General features: G+C 36.5%; 1 protein-coding gene across 4 annotated transcripts in view; it reads left to right on the top strand.

The window, feature by feature from the left end:
• The first annotated feature begins 3,181 nt into the window (after nucleotides 1-3,181).
• The window catches only part of ikbkb (inhibitor of nuclear factor kappa B kinase subunit beta), a 42,206-nt gene continuing 25,200 nt past the window's right edge, over nucleotides 3,182-20,187 (top strand). The window contains exons 1-9 of one of the 4 annotated variants that reach the window (XM_047823117.1): nucleotides 3,182-3,371; nucleotides 4,630-4,665; nucleotides 4,922-4,996; nucleotides 12,494-12,588; nucleotides 14,144-14,261; nucleotides 14,340-14,409; nucleotides 17,673-17,761; nucleotides 17,880-17,969; nucleotides 19,311-19,435. In XM_047823117.1, coding sequence (XP_047679073.1) covers nucleotides 12,581-12,588; nucleotides 14,144-14,261; nucleotides 14,340-14,409; nucleotides 17,673-17,761; nucleotides 17,880-17,969; nucleotides 19,311-19,435 — 500 coding nt within the window. In that variant the 5' untranslated portion in view covers nucleotides 3,182-3,371; nucleotides 4,630-4,665; nucleotides 4,922-4,996; nucleotides 12,494-12,580. Of the gene's footprint in view, nucleotides 3,372-4,629; nucleotides 4,666-4,867; nucleotides 4,997-12,493; nucleotides 12,589-14,143; nucleotides 14,262-14,339; nucleotides 14,410-17,672; nucleotides 17,762-17,879; nucleotides 17,970-19,310; nucleotides 19,436-20,187 lie in introns of all 4 variants that reach the window. The other 3 variants (XM_047823116.1, XM_047823118.1, XM_047823115.1) reach the window with 3 other exon arrangements.

The raw sequence follows: 20,187 nt of genomic DNA, 5'->3' as shown, positions 1-20,187 counted from the left end.
AGGGTCTCCGTTGTTTGAAAGCCAATGTTGACATTTGAAATCCCCAAAACAAACACGCCCATAACCCAAATGGGTCCCACCCCTGTATTGATAGCTCCGCCCACACACTCATACGTAACCCAGGCAACTAATGGAAAGATATGTGTCTTTATCATATATGAAGGAAAGAACAATACGATTGCAGATAAACTAACAAACAAAAATGACACACAAGCATAATAATGCAAAGGACGGTATATATTAGTTCTGTAAAACAAAGCAAAACCAACGTTACTCACCTATCGAGAAGGAAAAAAGCAACCTCATCGTCTTAAGTAAAGTTGGCCGCATATTCACAGATTGACGTGACGTGACATACGGCTAAGTATGGTGACCCATACTCAGAATTTGTTCTCTGCATTTAACCCATCCGAAGTGCACACACACAGCAGTGAACACACACACACCGTAAACACACACCCGGAGCAGTGGGCAGCCATTTATGCTGCGGTGCCTGGGGAGCAGTTGGGGGGTTCAGTGTCTTGCTCAAGGGCACCTCAGTCGTGGCCGGCCCGAGACTCGAACCCACAACCTTTGGGTTACGAATCAGACTCTCTAACCATTACGCCACGACTGCCCCATGATTGAGTCAATAACTCCTGAGCTAAACGCTGTTACTAGCAAAACACGGTTGTAGCTGCCTCTCTACATTACTACGGTAGAAAAGAGGCGTTATTTGTGTATTAACAGCGTTTAGCTCAGGAGTTATTGACTTGGGAAACTCGAATCTGTGAATATGTGGACAACTTCCCGCTCCTTCAGTTCTCTCCAGCGCTGGAAAGCTGATCCTATATTAACATGGTTATAGTAAGCCTTTCTTCGCTTTCTTTCTTTGTTTTTATCCTCCATGTCAATATTAAAACCGCTTTCTGCTAATGTCTCACATGCACACTGAACACCCATTTTGACAAGACACACCCCTTTCTGCTCATTGGCTATACGTTTGTTTTGATTTTTGTTTTGTTTGTCGTGCAGACTCTAGTTTGAGCTAGAACTGGTTTTGAGGTGTTTTACGAATAGGTAGAGAAGGTGTTTAAGAGGCTTTCCCCAGTGGAAATTACAGAGATGGAGTAGATATCATGAGTTGCATGGAGAGACACTTTTAAGCTAATATGTGATAGGGGATGATGATTATATTAGGTCCACCAACACCTTTTCACCACATGAAGAGTGACAACATGGTTGTAAACCTGTCACTAAAGTCAATTAGTTAGGCTACAACCTAGGGGAAAACAGAAAACAGTTCTGCTAAAAACATTTCTGAAGCATCACTAATAGAATCTATTCTATTCTATTCTATTCTATTCTATTCTATTCTAATGATTGTGCATAGAAAAGAGGTTTAACAGCAATGACAATCAGGGATAGTAAGAGAAAGAGCAGTGTAGTGCAGTGTGGTTACTATTTAAAAGTTAATGCATTTTTTAAAACAAAATCCTTAGTTAGATCACTAAACTCAAAAGTAAAGTAAGTAAATCATATTCCACTATACCAAATTGAATGACTCCTTTATATCATTTAGAACTTATCAAAACTGTCAAGCTTATTCACCTACTATTCCTTAGAATTAACAACATTTTGTTATTTGTAATTCCAATTGTAATTCAACATTTATCAAGTGTATTTTAGTTTTACTGAGATTTCACAATTCATATTTAATTTAATTGAATATAAAATTCAAAATTAAATGCATATAAATTTAATATTATTTTTAATTATACTACTGTCATTGTTTATGTTCTCTTGATCTCAGACAACAGTGCTGTTAAATAATTAACACACCTTCGGTTCTTTGCTTAGAACATATAATTGCTTCATAAGGTGTAAGTTTACAGTATGTAATTAGTATCCTTATATGCACCTCATTTCAGTTGCTACACTGATACACAACACACATGAAGCAAATACAGACCTTTCAAGCCAGCTGAGGCAAATCTAGATACTATGCCTGATTAGATTCTGTTGCCTTTGAATGTGGGACCACTTTTAAAATGTAAATAAGCCTGGGTTACAAATGTTGCACACTGCCTTCCTCACTACCATACTGCAGAATACCCACAAGCAGAAATCTCAATTCAGCACACTTAAGTGACCAAATTATAAAGTAATTATAATTTAATTAAATACAACTAAAGTGGAAAATAAAAACAAATCTATATTGTTGTTATAAATATTGTTGTTGTTGCATAAATTTGATTCCTTAATATTCATTTGTTTATGATTGTTTTATATACTTACTGTATAAACTGGACATTTTAAATAATTTGTTCTTAAGCTATGAATTGAACAGCTAGTATCAGCTTACACATGTTTAAGGGTGGAATCTTTTAGAACAGACAATAAGCAGAGTTCAGGACATTTTCATTGGAATTTTATAACATATGGACCCATGGGGTTTCTTGGTAGTGAGCAAACATTACATAGAAAATATACTAAAGCAGAGATGTGCGTGTTAGATGTGTGTATATCTGTCAATGCCTAGGGTGTAACACCAGGAAACACTCACCACTACACAGGAAATGAACACATATGGACATGAGTGGTAGAGAAAGCAGGGGTGGGGGTTAAAATTGCTTTGAGTCTTCAACATGTTGCAGGAATTAACACTTTAAAGCTTTCTGCCTATTTAACATTTGTACATATCAATTGTGAGGGCACCAAAATTCCTACCCTGTCCCCATTGTTCCCTTTCCAGAATAAAGTACTGAAAATTAATTATATGTAATTAACATCTAAAAATACCAACACTTATGTGGAAAGCCTCAATGTGCTAAAATATAAAAAGTTTACAATGAAAACAAAACAAACAACCACAAACCAGCTATTTGTTATTACTATACTTGTAATACTGTAGGATATTCGATATTTAAGTTATATTATATTTAGCCACATAACTGCATTTGGCTAGATATGTGTTTTGATACAATTAATATTAAATGACATAATTATGAATAAGATAAACAAAAACAAATAATATGGTGGTTAACTATTCACAATAGTTGTTGGTTTTTTCGTTAAGATTATTTATTTATTTATTTATTTATTTAAAGTGTGAATATAGTATATAATTCACTAAACCAGTCTTCGCGATGGATCATTCTTCCTGGTATACTAGAGAAGGCGTTCTTCATTTACGGGAAGTGACTTTTCAGTTTTATAAGTTTCAGGAAGTACTGCGAAACACTATAGTAGTGCGAATACTATAGCGACGAAACCTTAATAAAAAAAGAAAATAACTAAAAAGAACAGCGCCAAGTGTAACGTGTTGAATACAGGTTCCTTTACTGGCGCGCGTGTACAAAAACTTGAAGGAAAGCGATAGAGTTGTGAAGGTAAAGATCCAATTTCTTTGCTTGGGCGTTATGTCAGTTGCATAAGCTGTCTCACCGAAAACACTGCAGACTAGTAAACGATTAGTCACCTTGCTTATTCAGTAGATATACATTAATACTGTTCTGTCTGTTCAGGAAAACGTACCGATACTGAATATAGCTAGCTGTAGCAAAAGACGAAAGTAATGATAAGACTCCTTTTAATATAAAAATAGCAGAGACCATATTAATTATAGTTTCTGATTAGGTACAAAATAGTAGATACCAGAAAACGGCTTTTCGTACTACTACAATTATTATTATTATTATTATTATTATTATTATTATTATTATTATTATTGTAAATGGGAAAGAAAAATTCAGCTTCAGTTTCCGTTCGTTGCTCCTGGTTACAGATACAAGTTTATTATTTATTTTGGTACTTCTGGGTAGAATTAAAATGCTAACGATATCTTATTGGTCATCTTTCGCATTTCTTTCTCTAACCGCTTAAAATAAGAGTCCCCCAGACATCGCCATTTTGGTGATCAGTTAAGGATATTTCTTATGCAGGGAGAATGTGTTAAAATGACTATAGACTAAAACATGGATACAGTATGAACCCTAACATGTAATGTATCTGTAATGAAAATTAATCAATCAAACAAACAAACAAACAAACAAACAAACAAATAAATAAATAAAAATAATGTTATTATAATGTGCATAACATTAGGTATAGCACTCAGATTTTGGTTAAATTAGCTGGGTAACCTGTCAACTCACATTTACCTTCACACGTGCTTTAATAGGAATATATGTACACAGGCTCATTTATACAGTTATCTAATCAGCTAATTGTGTGGCAGCAGCACAATGCATAGAATCATGCAGATGCAGGTCAAGAGCTACAGTGGGCCTGTGGACATAAACACCTTGTTGATGAGAATGGTTAGACAAGAATGATCAGACTTATGAGCTGGCAGGAAGTCTTATGCTGCAGTAGCCTATCCACTTTGAGATTCTTTTCTCTCCATGCTTTAGATTGTGTTTATTTATTTATTTGTTTGTTTGTTTGTTTGTTTGTTTAGAGTTTTACTTTCCGGCTATACAAAATGTCTATTTTCCTCTGTCCTGTGCCCACCCACAAAATGCTCACTCAGTCAGTGTTTTGTTTTTTATCTTTTTTTTTCAAGTATTTCTGCACTACAACTTTGCACTTCTTCTTAGATGCTAACTGCATTTTGTGTCCTTGTACCCATTTGCAATGACAATATAGGACATCGGACACCACTAGTTTCCTTACACTGCTCTGGTGAGATCTTTTTCTACACCTCTTCCAGTCTCCTTCACAGTTCAGTAACTGTAGCGGGTTTCTTAGCCCTAGCTGCTTTGCCAAGGATTTCTACCTCCTGTAAAAAAAATGGATGGATAACTGTCTTTTTTGTTGCAATTTAATAAAGTTGGATTTGTAAAAATTAGTAAATTAGTAAAGTTGTGCACTTCTTTCTGCATAGCTGTTGTGTAGGTTTGGGGAAACAATGAACCGTGCCCCCCCTATGCATTCTCAGAACTGTGGCCCGTGGGAACTTAAGGAGAGACTTGGGACCGGTGGCTTTGGAAATGTAACCCGATGGCAGAACAAGGTATAGTGCACTATTTATTTTCCTTTGGCATGAACCAATATTAATGAACCCTGTTCTGTAACACAATCCAATAACAAAGCCTAGTTTGGCTGAAATCACTTTTCACAAAAACACACAGCTTCCTTTTTGTAGACACTACATACATCTCTAGGACTTCATACAATTCCAGGTGTTGTTTAAAAACACAGACAATGATTAAATACTTTTACTTAAAATGTAGATAGATTTACCTTTCCTCTGACCAATTATTATTGTCAAATGAATCTTGCAAAAAAGGTTCCTTTTGTCTGTTTCTCTTGGGTGTAGAATATGCAAGTATGTGATATGCTGTGGAATGCAAGGACACATTAAACTAATAAATAAAAACAAAAGAGATAACTTCCACTGATTTAGCACTGAACAATTTAGTTAATTACTGAATCAACTATTAGATGCTAAACAGATGGTAACAAAAATATCTTGTGGCTTGCCAAAGTAGCAAAAGCATGGGTGAAATGCACTTGGTGAATGGACAGCTGTGGTGAAGCCCTAGGGTAGACTGGGAAGGGAAATTGAATAGAGTGACTTGGAAATTGTTGATATTATTTGGGAGGATTGTCTATATATGGGATTCAGGCAGGTTAATAAGAAAACCTATGGCTACATGGGAACGGGGCCAGAAGGATGTATGCTGAAGGACAAGCTTACCAACTTGCACAGATTTTGGACTGGGCACAGATGACCAACAGCAGCTCATTCACAGCTGGTGGGTTGGATCCTTGAGTGCCCAGTGGCGATGGATGTGTTAGCCCATGTAAGTCCAGTTTGTGGCTGGGATCAAAAACAATGGACTTCAGGGAAGGGAGTATATTAGTAGGTTGTTTGTTTAAGCCACCACAAACGTCCATAGCATGTCCCATTTCAGGTTGTTTCTTAGACTCTGGAAGACTGAGCAGGGTAATAGAGAGCCAATATGGCATTACTCATAGTGGCCACTAGAGGTGCTGAAATCAGTTTTTCACCAATTCCCTTCTCTGATGCACACCAGATTATTAGCATTGCACGGTTCAACATTGTGAAGAACATAGCCAAGCTCAACTGTTTCAAAAGCAGCATTTGTTGCTTTGGTTGATCCTCCTGTAGGCAATTCAAGCACTGAGGCTGCCCCCTTTTTTTCCTAAAAAAGGCTTGCTGATGTTAGTGAGATCAAAGGTTGTAATGCCTTATTGATGTACTCCTCCATAGACTGTTGTCCTGGCATTGAAAAATGATAGATGTGCTTGCACGGGTAAGATGTGCTAGGTAGAAACTCAATAGCAAAGTGTGTTATGAAGGCCACTGGCCTTGACCTTAGTGCTGGAATAAAGCTATGGCTGCAATGCTAAATTTGGGGAAATTAATGCAGTGGTTAATGCAGTAGTCAGACAATCAGGCTACAACATAAATGTTGTTCCAATCTTTCCCTATATTTTTGGACCATGTTTCTGATATTAATGGCCATTATGGTGGCATTCAAATGGTGTCTTAATGGTGCCTGTGTATAAGGGCAGTGTGTAGTTGGGCATAATTTTTCTCTTTTTTTATGGCAATTTTCTTTTTTTCAGCAAAGAAGAAATGGTAAAATGTTAGTATCAAAAGAATTATTGAAATAACTCAATGACAATTTTTAAAAAATCTCTTTTGGAAATTAAAATTGAATGACCAAAGATATTTGGATACTTTACCTGGTCCATGCTTATAACATATCCAATGGGTCCATGTCTTCTGGTGAATGTCTTGTGCATTCATTTTTGAATGCCGGTGGATGCAGAGCTGCCAAACAACAGGATGTTTCGCATCGCCGGTAACCAGGAATGAAACGTTGAATGGTGATGAGCATTGATTTGAACATTGCAGGCAGGGTACAGTGAGGGCTAGATTCTACTCTGATGGGAACTCACACAACAATGCTTACTAATGCTTACTGCAGACATAATAATGTTTGCTGTTGAGTAGCTCTTGAGTATCCCTCAGGCTCACAACTTAGAAAAGCATGGTATGTAATACCTATTACAGCTCTCAGATTTATCACACTGTGGCACACACAGCAGTGCAGTGAAGGCCTCCTTTTGTGGTTATGAATTTTCTTCTATCGAAGCTTAAAAGGTTCATTTTGTGATAAAAAACCTGAGCAAGGCCCTTAACTTTCAATTGCTTAGCTGTATAAAATATTAGAGATCTTAGAGTCTTAAACAGAGCCTCGGCCAAATGTTATAAATTTAGTTTGCACTTGTGCAGTAAATACTGGATATTTATGCCCTGTAGAGCTGCCTGTAACCAGTGTGACTATGACACAGTAGGTGAACAATAAATATTGAATCCCATTTTAAACCTATGTGAACATGTATTTGTATATTATTATTATTATTATTATTATTATTATTATTATTATTATTATTATTATTATTATGCTAAAAAATATTTAAAGATAGTCACTTCAATCTATGGTGATAAATGTAATATAATAGTAATAACAGTATACTGAAAGAGTCCCACTAAAAGTCTATGTGGGCCACATAAGTGTAGTGTTTCTGTGTTGCCTTTTTATAGCCCAGGTGTTTTCTGGGCAGCCAAACTGGTTCCCAGTAACAGGTAATGCAACCATTCTTCATGTAGAACCCAGCTAGGCAATGTTCAACCTATGTGAACCCATCAAAAATGCTGGCTAGTTTGTGAGATTGTCATAGATTTATCTAAAATTGTAAACATGTAAAGATTATACAAGTTTAAACATCATGAATTTTGACATCATTATAATTAATTGTAGATGGTGATTTTCTTCAGGTAGCAGTTTCAGTTTGCTGTATTACTTTATTAATGTATTGTGCTAGTTATATGTGGAAATGTAATTTATGTATGTAAAATTATTTAGCTTCAGTTGATTTGGAGAAGCGTGGAAGTTGTAAGTTTTATGTTAAACTTGTAAATATATCTATCAAACTAATAGTGCTGAGCGAGGAGTGATGAGGGCTTTGAGGTAAGAGGTAGCTCAACCATTTTTGGCTTTGTAGGCAAGCATCAGTGTTTTGAATCTGATTCAGTGCAGCTACCGGAAGCCAGTAGTGAGTTGCAGTAGTCCAGTCTTGAGATGACAAGAGACTGAACAAGTACCTGAGCAGCCTGTGTGTACATACAGTGAATGGCCGAATACTTCTAATGTTGTAGAGAAGGAACCAATGTGAGCGTGTCACATTAGCAACATGTGAGGAAAAGGACAGTTGATTGTCCATGGTTACCCCAATGTTGCGAGCTGTGACTGAAGGGGAGATCAGATCATTTTGCAGGGATATATTATGGGGTCAGAATTGTTTCGTTATTCTGAATAAATACACTATGATCCACAAATAAATATAAAGAGTTTCACAAATATTTTTACAAATTTCTCAAAAAGAAATGAAATTCACAAATAAATAAAATGGGATTTGCAAATAAAAAAAAAATTTATAAATTGTATTTATTTGCGAATTGCTTCCTGCTCATTTGTGATTCACTGCATGCATTTGTGAATCGCGTTCTGTGCATTTGTGAATCACGGCACGCATTTGTGCATTGCGTTCTGTGCATTTGTGGATTTGAAACATTTCTAACGTCAAGACGTGCAAGAATCCACAAATAGGTGGACTCCGCCCACCGTCTACTCCAGCCAATCACGTTCTGATTTACTCGCTCTTCACACTACCCCTGGACCCATTGATGATGCTGAAATCGTTTCCAAAGAAAGCAGAATTGAACTAACCCTTAGTGCTGGCTACAATCCATACAGGGTTACCAGATTGGGCTCGAATCTGCGACAAATGTTTTTTATTTGTTTTTTTTAATCATATCTTGCAGTACATATTACACTGTGATAGTGCGAGTAAATCAGAACGTGATTGGTTTGAAGTAGACCGTGCCACGATTGGTCAGCGCCACGAGACCGTTGTCCGATTGGCTGGAGTAGACGGTGGGCGGAGTCCACCTATTTGTGGATTCTTGTGCACGTCTTGACATTAGAAATGTTTCAAATCCACAAATGCACAGAACACGATTCACAAATGCGTGCCGTGATTCACAAATGCACAGAACGCGATTCACAAATGCGTGCCGTGATTCACAAATGCACAGAACGCGATTCACAAATGAGCAGGAAGCAATTCGCAAATAAATACAATTTATAAATATTTTTCTTATTTGCAAATCCCATTTTATTTATTTGTGAATTTCATTTCTTTTTGTGAAATTTGTAAAAATATTTGTGAAACTCTTTATATTTATTTGTGGATCATAGTGTATTTATTCAGAATAACTAAACAATTCTGACCCCATAATATATCGCAAGATCATCTTACAAAACATAATGAATAAGAATATGAGGAAATAATCCCTGTTCAAATGTTTGCATACATTTAGTTCTTAATATCGATCTGTCAGGATGCCCACTCCAGAACCTTCACCTTTTTCTGCTGTAGCCATTAGAGGTCAACCTCACCCTTGAATCAATCTCATTTTGAAACATCGAAGATCATCCCATGTGCAGCTTTCATGCTGTAGAATGCAAATTGCTGCATTCATTTTGCCATCAATTTTTACTAAGTTTCCTGTGCCACTGGAGCTCAAACAGCCCAAAAACAGAAGAGATCCACCGCCATGCTTTACAGTGGGGATAATGTACTTTTCACTTTAGGCCTTGTTGACTCCTCTTCACACATAGCATTTATGGTTGTGACAATAAAGTTAAATTTTGGTCTCATCACTCCAAAAGATTCTGCTCCAGAGGCTGTAATGGCTTGCCTAGGTGCTGTCTGGGGTACTGAAGGTGGGCCTTTAGAAGGTGGCATGGGTGCAGTAACTGCTTTTTCAACCATGCAGGGTATTTGTGTTCAAGTACCTCCTTATTGTGCTCCTTGAAACACCAGCACCACTTTTTTCTAGAGCAGCGTGTATTATTTGTGAAGTTTTATTATTATATATAATTTTATTATTAATAAGTATTATTTTGTTTGTGGGTTTCTCTTTGTGTCCCTAAAAATTATTCTGGCAGTAGTGTTTGAAATCTTTCTCGGTCTACCTGAGCGTGGCATAGACACAACAGAAACTATTATTTTTCACCTCTTTACCAGAGTCTGAAGAGTACTGACTGGCATTTTCAAGTGTTGAGATATATTTTTAGATCGTTTTTCTGCTTTATAAAGTTAAACTACATTATTATGCAGCTCCATTGGTAATTCTTTTTTTAAGGTGGTAATATATAAGGTTTCCATAGTCTGTTGTTCTTGAACTCTATAGACTTTATAAAGATGTTTTTGACAAGCTCTCAGTTTGTCTTCCTGTTCTTGAAGCTTACTAATGGTTTATCCCTTTTGTTTTTGCTGTAAACTATTTACTCTGATAAAGCCTGCGCTTAATTGCTGACGATCTAGACACACCATTGTTTTCCATGGTCTTCCAGGCATTTTAGGCTTTCCTGAGCTCACCAGGCTGCTCCAATTCTATGATGTGTTTGTTTTGTGTCAGAAAACTGGGTGTGTCTTCATGGATAAAATACAGACCCAAGGTCAGGAATAATGTGGAAAAAGGTGTTTATTTAGGGGGAAAAAAATAACAAAGGGCTAGAAACATTAGGAAACCGGGACCATAAAACATGGGAACACAGAAACAGGAACACAAACACATGGCTCAGCCAAAAACAGACGCAAGACAACCGGTATAAATAGGGGTGACAATCATTGAAGCACAAGGAACAGGTGTGCAGAGGTGGGAATGGATAAGGAAAGAGCACGTCTAAAATGTGATACAAAAAAAACAAACAAACAAAAAAAGCCCATGGCACAGATAAACAAAGTTTTGGGGCTATGTCCCCCTGGTTTTCAGGCAGGGAATAGTCCCAGCCATACCTGACAGTACTCCCCCTTCAAGGCGCAAGGCACATGACAAGGCACATGACAAGGCACACAGCGGCATAGCCAGAGGGAGTTGAGCAACATCCACAGCCGAGCAAAAGGGCTATATGACGTCCACAGCCGAGCAGAATTGCAGAGTGTTGTCCACAGCTGATCAGAAGGGCCAAGCAATGTCTACAGCCAATCAGAAGGGCAGAGAGATATCCACAGCTGATCAGAAAGGGCCGAGCAACGACCCCAGGCAAGCCACGGGCTGACCCATGTCCTGAAATGGAGCGATGGAAGGGAAAATAAACTCTGCAAAAGGCCAGTACCACACCACCTTCACCATAGGAGCAATATATAGTACAAAAAAAAGATAGAAAAATCCAAAAAGGTACAGGCCTGCAACATACCCCATGAGCAAGAATTGAGGTGGCAACCTCCATGGGAAAAAAGGAAGTGATGCAGCATCCCCCACAGGAACAGGTGCGGTCACATGAAGTCACATGATGTGCTTCCCTGTCCACAAACTCTTCAGTCCAAAGTAGCATTAGCTGTAGGGGGTCCTTGGAAAGAAAAAAGAAAACAGCATGTCACAAACAAACCAGGAGCAGAACAGAATGACACAAATGTTAACACCTTGAAGAGCATGCTCCACTCTCCACTACTCCTCCTCTATCTCTTCTCTTTGCCTCTCGCTTCAGGGTCACCACGGGATCTTTATAGCCCGCTCTCCAGACAGAACGGTTGAATCTGCCACTCCCCCGCATATTGGCAGCTAGAGCATGTACTAGAAGGAAAATTCACATTTCACAATATACAATAATATACAGCTGAACTAAACATCAAACATATTGTTGTGAAGGGGGGGTTGTTTGTTCGTTTCTCCCCCGTATATTGACAGCTAGAGTGCCAAATGGGGGAGAAACGAACAAACAATCCCCCCTTCACAACAATATTTTGACATGTAACATATACACATTTAGTTTAAAATACCCTTCTGTTAATTAATTGTAGCCAGTAATAGGAATAAATATTGTGATTTCCATACATTGATTAATTTAATCAGTACACAATTAAAATATATGTGATTAAAACTGCAGTTTGAAGAAAATGTTGACATTTTAGTGAAAAACTTTTACAGTGTGGTCATAACTTAATTCACTCTGCTACAGTACTACAGTACTGTAAAGTATTTTATTTACATTTTATTTAGCTTTATAGGTCTTGAACACCCTTCTCCACTTCACAGAACATCATATCAAGTGATGTGAAATGTGAATTTTCCTTCTAGTACATCACTGCTATAATTATTTGTAGAAACCTATTCTGGAATAAATAAAATTTACTGAGCACTGAAATATATAAAAGTCTGTTAATGCAAACATGTCTTCCCAGAGTACAAGCAACATCATGTTGTTAGCAGAAAAATACAACAGCGATATTAATGAAAACTTTTATTTAATTGTGCTTATATTATATATACTCTGGAAGTGGTATCTCAGTGGTTAAGGTGCTGTTCTCCTTAGACAATTTTATGTCTACTAAATCTTTTATATTTATGTATAAGAAATTTCTTTTTGTTTCTCCTTGCTTCTGTATATGTGTGCTTGTGCAGGACACATGTGAACAGATTGCTATAAAGCAGTGTCGTCAAGAACTTAGTGCTAAGAATAAGGAAAGATGGTGTTTGGAGATCCAGATTATGAAACGGTGAGAATATTTGTCTCTATGTTTGTGTGTGCATGAATATGCTCTCAATTAGGACATTAATCTTGTTACCTGACAGAAGGTGTTTTCAAATACAATTCAATTCAAGTTTAATTCAATTCAAGTTTATTTGTATAGCGCTTTTTACAATAGACATTGTCTCAAAGCAGCTTTACAGAACATAAACACAGAGCAGAAGGTAAACATAATTAATGATAAAGGAATTAACGAATAATAAAAGAAATAAGAATTAACAGAATAAAAATTCTAGATTATTATTAGTTGTATATAAATACACTTATCAATGATCTACAAGTATAATAAGTATAATATAAAAATAAGGTAATTATAAATTCTTTAGTTTGTAATGTATTGTTTTGCAATGTGAATCTATTTTTGAGGTTGGCATTTTTGCCAACATATAATCATATGTATCTGTATTGATTTTGTTAATATATACATCCTTAAATGTTTTCTACTTTCAGAATGTTTTAAACTTATTTAAAACTTTAGTTGTTTTTTTGTTAAAGATGTGATTTAGAAGCATAGGGAAAGGGGGAAAAAATGAGAGGATCTTTACAGGCCCGCCACAGTTGAAAACACCCAACAAAGCTTGTTATGAATGTTGGAAACCACCATATTCAGTATTTAATAAGGCTCATTATTTTGTTTTCTGAATAATTATGGAAGAAAACAAAATGGATTTAAGCCAGATTTAAAACCAGAATTAGTTACAAGATTTAAGTTACACCCACATACACAGAAAGACAAGCACCAGTGTAACCACAGCACATAAATGGACACTTTAAATCCAAACATTTTCCACACATGTTCACACACACACACACACACACACACACACACACACACACACACACACACACACACACACACACACGTTTCTTTCTTCAGCAAAAACACTGAAAAGTCAATGCTTTAAAAAGTAAATAGTTGTTTACATTTTATTTAACATATAAGAATAATTGCTTGTCAGTGAAGGAAGAACATTCAAAACATCAGTTTAACATATCAGTGGATACTGTGAATGTCATTGCAATCAGGAGTTTTGGGTGCTTTACCTGTGGCTATGATGCATGTAGGCCTTTATGTACAGCAGGGTTTTTTACTAAGTGTTGTAACATAAGTATCAGTCCTGAGTTAAGGTTCCTCCAAACGTGGTCCATTTTTTTAGTCTCAGCAATTATTTCAGTGGTGCTTAAAATAAATGTAAACAGATGAACATTTGGCATGCTGACTGTTACAAAGCATTAATCCCCAAACACATGCAGACTCTGATACTTTTAGTGTGTTAATTGAACCACTCAATTACTACTGATATGGGGTTTATTTTTGCTGTATATTTTTAGTTGTAAGGCCAGTCTGGTGTCTGTTAACCTTTAATTTCATTTGGCCCCTTTTTCGTATTAACCAAAAGTCAAAATTTATTAATACAGGTTTTAATTTATGCAAATGACATTCTTAATCACTGAGGTTGCCATGACCATGTTATTAGTTATGGATGAAATACCTATTACCAATTAATTGAATCTGTTCTTAGGTTGAATCATGTAAATGTAGTAGCAGCAAGAGAGGTCCCTGAGGAGTTGCAAAAATTAGCCACCAATGACCTGCCTCTGCTAGCTATGGAGTACTGCCAAGGAGGAGACCTTCGCAAGGTGAATTAATTTGAAGTGTTTAATGAAATATGTATGCCTTTAAGTGTCTGCCAGTGTAACCTTTCTATGCATGTACAGTATCTCAACCTACTGGAGAACTGCTGTGGGATGAGAGAAGGCTCTGTTCTGATCCTGCTGCGAGATATATGTGGGTATACAGACAGAAAAACAAATACACATAAAGAAACTGCTGATCAGTAACATACTGATACTGACAATGAAACTGTCCAGTGAGCAGTATAATAACTAGGGATGTACCGATACCACTTCTTCTCTTCCGATCCGATTCCGATACCAGCGTTTGCCGGTATCGCCGATACTGATCCGATATCTGTGTTCTTTTCTACCTTTAAAACTAAAGAATGTATACAACTCACTTAGTTATTAAGATTTATTTGTTTCTGGCAAAGAAATACAAAAATGCCCATTACTGGATGAAAAATGAAAACACAAGAAACCTTAAAAAAAAGTATTAATGCAGTAGCAAACAGTACTTTTAACAGTTAGTGGTATAACAATCTAAACCATATATACTGCAATTATTAAATCAAATTATTTTCTGAAGAAAAGGCAATATTTTAAAGTGAATCTTAAATTAGAACTCTTGAAACACAATGCAAAGTGCATTAAACAGTAAACCTTGCACCCAAATGAGCGACATGTTTAACGCGCTGAGGTAAATGGAAAGGGTGCCTGCTAAACTTGCCTGTCTGTTGCAGGCGGTTGTGCAACATATTTCCCATAAAATGTATACTTATTTTCATTAATGTAATTTAATATATGTGTTTTTTTCTTGTAAGTTCAAGCAATAGTCTATGATGTTTGCTGTTCATTAATCAACCACCATGGGCATGGTTGTCTTAAGTAAATAAAAAGTGGGTGTGTCCTGTACCACCTACATATAATGGTTCAGACACCCATGGATTTTAGCAAGCAGGAGCAATGCTGTAGGTAAAATGTGGAATGGAGTTTAATTTATTAGAGCATTCCTCAAGCAGAATGGATTTGACTGGCGGCGCTCTGAAAAGTAATTAAAAAAGACATTATGCACTGAATAGAGATGGTTAAAGTGGGTGGTTCCAAAATTATTGGTCTTAAAAAGTGGGTGGGTCCTGTCCCACCCACATATAATGGTTCCGACACCCATGACCACAGGTATCGGATTATGATCGGTCACGCACCACTGATACCCGATCCACTCAAAATGCTTGGATTGGCGTTGATACCGATCCAAAATATCGGATCGGTACATCCCTAATAATAACCAGAGCTGGCTAGCATAAATGAGTTTTTAGGGCATATTAATAAACAAACAATCAAAAAAATTATAAAGGTCTGCCATTGCCATTATTAGCTGTTATTGCTTGCTTAATTTTATATAACCAAAAACAACACCAGGAGACATACAAATACTATAAACTTAGTTAGATAATAAATAGAGGCTGGTGACTTTTAAGTTATCAGGTTATCAGGTTATTACATATGGTCATATGTCACATAAATTTAATGTACATTGGAGCTGATAATTTGTTTAAGCCTTCAGTTACAAATACATAAAATATCATCGGTAGTATTTTTAAAAACAAATATAAGATAGCAGGTGTTATTACATGAACAAAAGGAAAGGGAAACTAAGAGTAAATAGAATTCATTACGTATATGTAACAGCCTATATCTTCATGTCTTAAGCCACCAGTTTTGGTTGGCACTCTCTTGCATCCTGTAGGTTGTTGTAGACATATTGACCAAGACATTTTGACTAATGTAGCAGCTTGCTCGGTATGCACACACAGAAACCCAGGACAAGACTCTCCCTTGTGCTCATTCCTGTGGTCCAACCTCTTCTTGGACTTTATCAACATTCCTTAGAAGAAGGTCCTTTAACAGCCCAGCCTGGGGTTGTGTCTTTGGCCACCAGGGGGAGGCAAGAAAAAATGTGCTGCTCTGAGTATTTGCTCAACAGTTCCAGACTCTTTATGAATACATGGGCAGTATGTTTTTGGTATTTTAAAACTTGGACTATACTCCAGTTTGTTGTTTACACTTTAATAAACCTTCTGTTTTGTTTGTTTGTTTGTTTGTTTGCTGTAGGTTGAGACCTTTTTGATTCTGATTTTCCTTTTGATTACTATTTTCCTTTTGATTATTATTTTAGTCCCTCTTGCAGTATAATGATAATGCACTCACCTTTACAAAACACAGAAATTTCAAATCTGACCTTAGGTGATCTTCAATTTGTGATTTATTTTCTATTCTGCTATGCAAACAGACACTATGTTTTTGGTATTGGTTTGTTGCTCACTCTTTTTATGCTGGTTTCCCATAAATATAGACATGAGTTCAATGCCAATGTACCTTATACAGTAAAAAAAAAAAACCCAAAAGAATCATCATGAAACAAACAAGTAAAATCTACTGTCATTGGAAGGCATGAGCCTGCCTTACTACAAATATTGTTTCAGCTGCAAGGTATTAATACATCTCTGCAGGCCACATGGCATGTTTGGCCCCTGACTGAAACCCCTTGGTTTTAACTGAGCAGTCCCCTCAGGCTGAACAACACTTGCCCTCTCAAGAGTGATTTGGTGGGAACCAGGGTGCTGTTGAAGTTTTAAGCAGCATAAGTTCTTGTTTACTTTGTTCAGTAACTAACCTGGTTCACAACTTAAATTGTCACAACTCTTCATACAATCAGCAAAACAGTCTACAAAAATCTATGGCAACCAAACTGAATCATTTCACTGCTTTCACACAAATGCATTCAAGGCTTTATCTCTTAAAATCTATGAATTAATTTGTCATTCATACTCCACCATCTGAAACTATACTAAACTATATATTTGTAGCATATTTTCCAACCGATAATACACTGCATTCAATGTGACACAGCTCTTAAAAACACATTCAAAACAGAATGATGGCAAATGTATCGCAGTTTTGCAGCAACCATATAGAAATATTTAGAAAATCTTAGAAGAATATTTACAATAAGCATGAAATAATCCTATAATTAAATATAATTCTCAAACAGCTAATTGTAATTTCGGCTGGATACTACCCACTTTTTCAGTTTTTTGTCTTGTTACCACTGTTTAGTAAAAAGGCCTGGCTTCACAATGATTTTGTATCCAGGTTGGTGAAGAAAGAAGATTGAGAAATTGAGGGATAATGATATATTACTCAAAAGATAAAGACAAAATAAAGAACATTTTTTACAATATCTTGTTATAGGACATATCATTTAGTATAGCCATTAAAGTAAATATGTGTCATTTAATAAAATATTGATTTATGTGAAAAATCATTTGAACTTCAAATAACTCGAGTTTTTTTTTTTTGTGTGTGTGTAAAACAGTTTGTGGGTGAGTATATGTGCAGGCTTGTTATTAAATGACCTGTTTGTTATTTCAGCCTCTGCCCTCAAATACCTTCACACGAAGAGAATAATTCACAGAGATCTCAAACCAGAGAACATTGTGCTCCAACAGGGAGAGAAAAGGGTTAGTGTATGTGGGTGTGTACGTATGTGTGTGTGTGCAAGTATTAAAAGATCTGATTGGATTAATTTATTTTTGCTGTATAGATGCCATCTAATTTTTCCCATCTTTTCTCTTTTAGCTAATTCACAAGATCATTGATTTAGGCTATGCCAAGGAGCTAGACCAGAGCAGTCTGTGCACATCATTTGTAGGGACTCTGCAGTACCTGGTTGGTATTTTCCCCTGCCATTCAGTTTTATTTTTAACATTAAATCTGAGCAAAGAATAAAATGGAATTGAATAGATTAGAAGACGCCTTTGGAAGAAATCTTTAGGATTGGTTTATCAATTTTTATTAATTTTGTGTCAAGTTACATTATGACTGTTTTTACATTTTTACAAACAATTTTATAGACTTTCTCAAAACCTTTGGAGCATCAGTGCCTTAGCCTCTAGTAAGCAAACTAAGTATGGAAATTCCTGTCCAGCTGCTAAGGAGGAATACAATTGGGGAGATCATGGCTCATGAATATGGCCATAAATAAATTATATTTTCTTGTAATTTTTTCATGATCAAAAGTTTTGTGTGCTAAGTGAAATACTTTATACAAGAATGCCTTTGCTGGTTAAAACATGTATTGACCAAGGTGTATGAATCCTCCGTTGCAAGACACAGCTCCATGGTGCACTTTGATGTTTTTGTGTGCATTTTTTATATTGCTTGGTTGTTCCCCTTATATGTCCTTAATGCCGGTTATGATTTTATCCCTTGTGTGTCTTGTAATCTTATTTCTGCAGTGCTTTTGTGTCCTCTCAATGCCAAGCTATTAATTTTGTATTGTTTATCCTCGATTTGATTAATACATCGTTTTTTATTTTTACCTCTTCCTGTTCTCTGATATCCTGTCTGCAGATTGTCTGACCCATGGCTAGTTTTTGACTTTGCCATTGCTTAGCATTTTTTAATGACCTGCTATTATTATTATTATTATTATTATTATTATTATTATTATTATTATTGTTAGTATTATATTTTTAGAATTATTTCTTTATCATATTTTACTGAAACTAGTCTGGTTAGATGAATCATGGCAAAATCAGTGATGCCAAAAGTTTACACCAATTTTTTTAAAACACCTTCGAACTCTTCTTACATCAACTCTTATTACCCTTCAAACATTACAATGAAGACCATGACAAAATTAATCAAAGATTTCTTATAACTTCTGATTTATTTGTTCTAAATTCCTGGCAGTGGTATCCATAGATTCTATGAGGCTTACTGGTACAGACAATACCTAGTTTTACTATGTTGGTCATTTTGAATTTTATGCAAGTTGTTGCATTTTTTCAAATGCACTTTTACAAATGCCATTTCCTTGTTCTATATCCAATTTAAGTGTTTACAAACTTACTGAATAATAATACATTTAGTAGATTAATAAATATTATTCTATAATAATAATAATTATTATTATTATTATTATTATAAAATACATATGTTTACACATAAACTTAGTTACTTCTGGATAGGTAAAACATTCTCTTTTTTCATTTAATCTCTCCTCAGGCACCTGAATTATTGGAGCAGCAGAAGTACACAGTGACAGTGGATTACTGGAGTTTTGGGACTCTGGTGTTTGAGTGCATTACTGGTTTCAGACCCTTTCTACCAACCTGGCAGCCTGTACCCTGGTACCATTTATTCCTAAATGTTTTAGCTAAAGAGACTAAACTTTTAACCTAAATTGGTCTGTGTGCTGTTATGATTTAATTTATGGTTTATATTATTACTTTTAATATGGATTATTAACAGAAAGCATCCAAGGAAGCATATAACATAAATTGCTGGGAGATGAGGGCCATGTTTCTAGCATTGAAACACTTTCTGCTACTCCTCAGGGGCTCTGGTGTGGTAGTGCACACAGACAAAACTGAGGTGGTTTCCTATATCAGTCATCAGGAAGGTCTGCATTCGTTCCCCCTGTTCAGGTTGGCGCAGCAGATTCTGATCTGGGCAGAGGAATAGATCCACTGTCTGCTTATCGTTTTCCCTCTCTCATCTGGCCTCTCTGGACCTGGATGCCCTGGTACAGATGTGCTCAAGGCTCCTTCTGTATGCCTTTCCCCCAGTGGCTCTGCTACCGCAAGTCCTAGCCAGAGTGCGCCATGGCCGAGTCAACCTGCTCCTAGTGGCTCCTCATTTGCCCTCTCTAGTTTGAACCTGGACTACCTCCTAGATGGCACTCCATGGGAGGTCCCCATTAAGAAGCATCTCCTCTGTCAGGCACAGGGGGCAATCCTACAGGGGGAAGCTCTGGGTCTGGCCCCTGAGGGGGTCCAGTTCCTAGAGGCAGACCTCTCATCTTGGCTGACAGAGACTTGATTGAACACTAGGGCTTCCTCCACTAGGAAGCTGTAAGTGGATGCTTTTCCGACTCTGGTGT

This window comes from Tachysurus fulvidraco, chromosome 14, assembly GCF_022655615.1.
Source record: "Tachysurus fulvidraco isolate hzauxx_2018 chromosome 14, HZAU_PFXX_2.0, whole genome shotgun sequence".
NCBI classification, from domain to species: Eukaryota; Metazoa; Chordata; class Actinopteri; order Siluriformes; family Bagridae; genus Tachysurus; species Tachysurus fulvidraco.
Note: the sequence above shows the minus strand (reverse complement) of the source record. Positions and strands in the feature narration are given on the sequence as shown.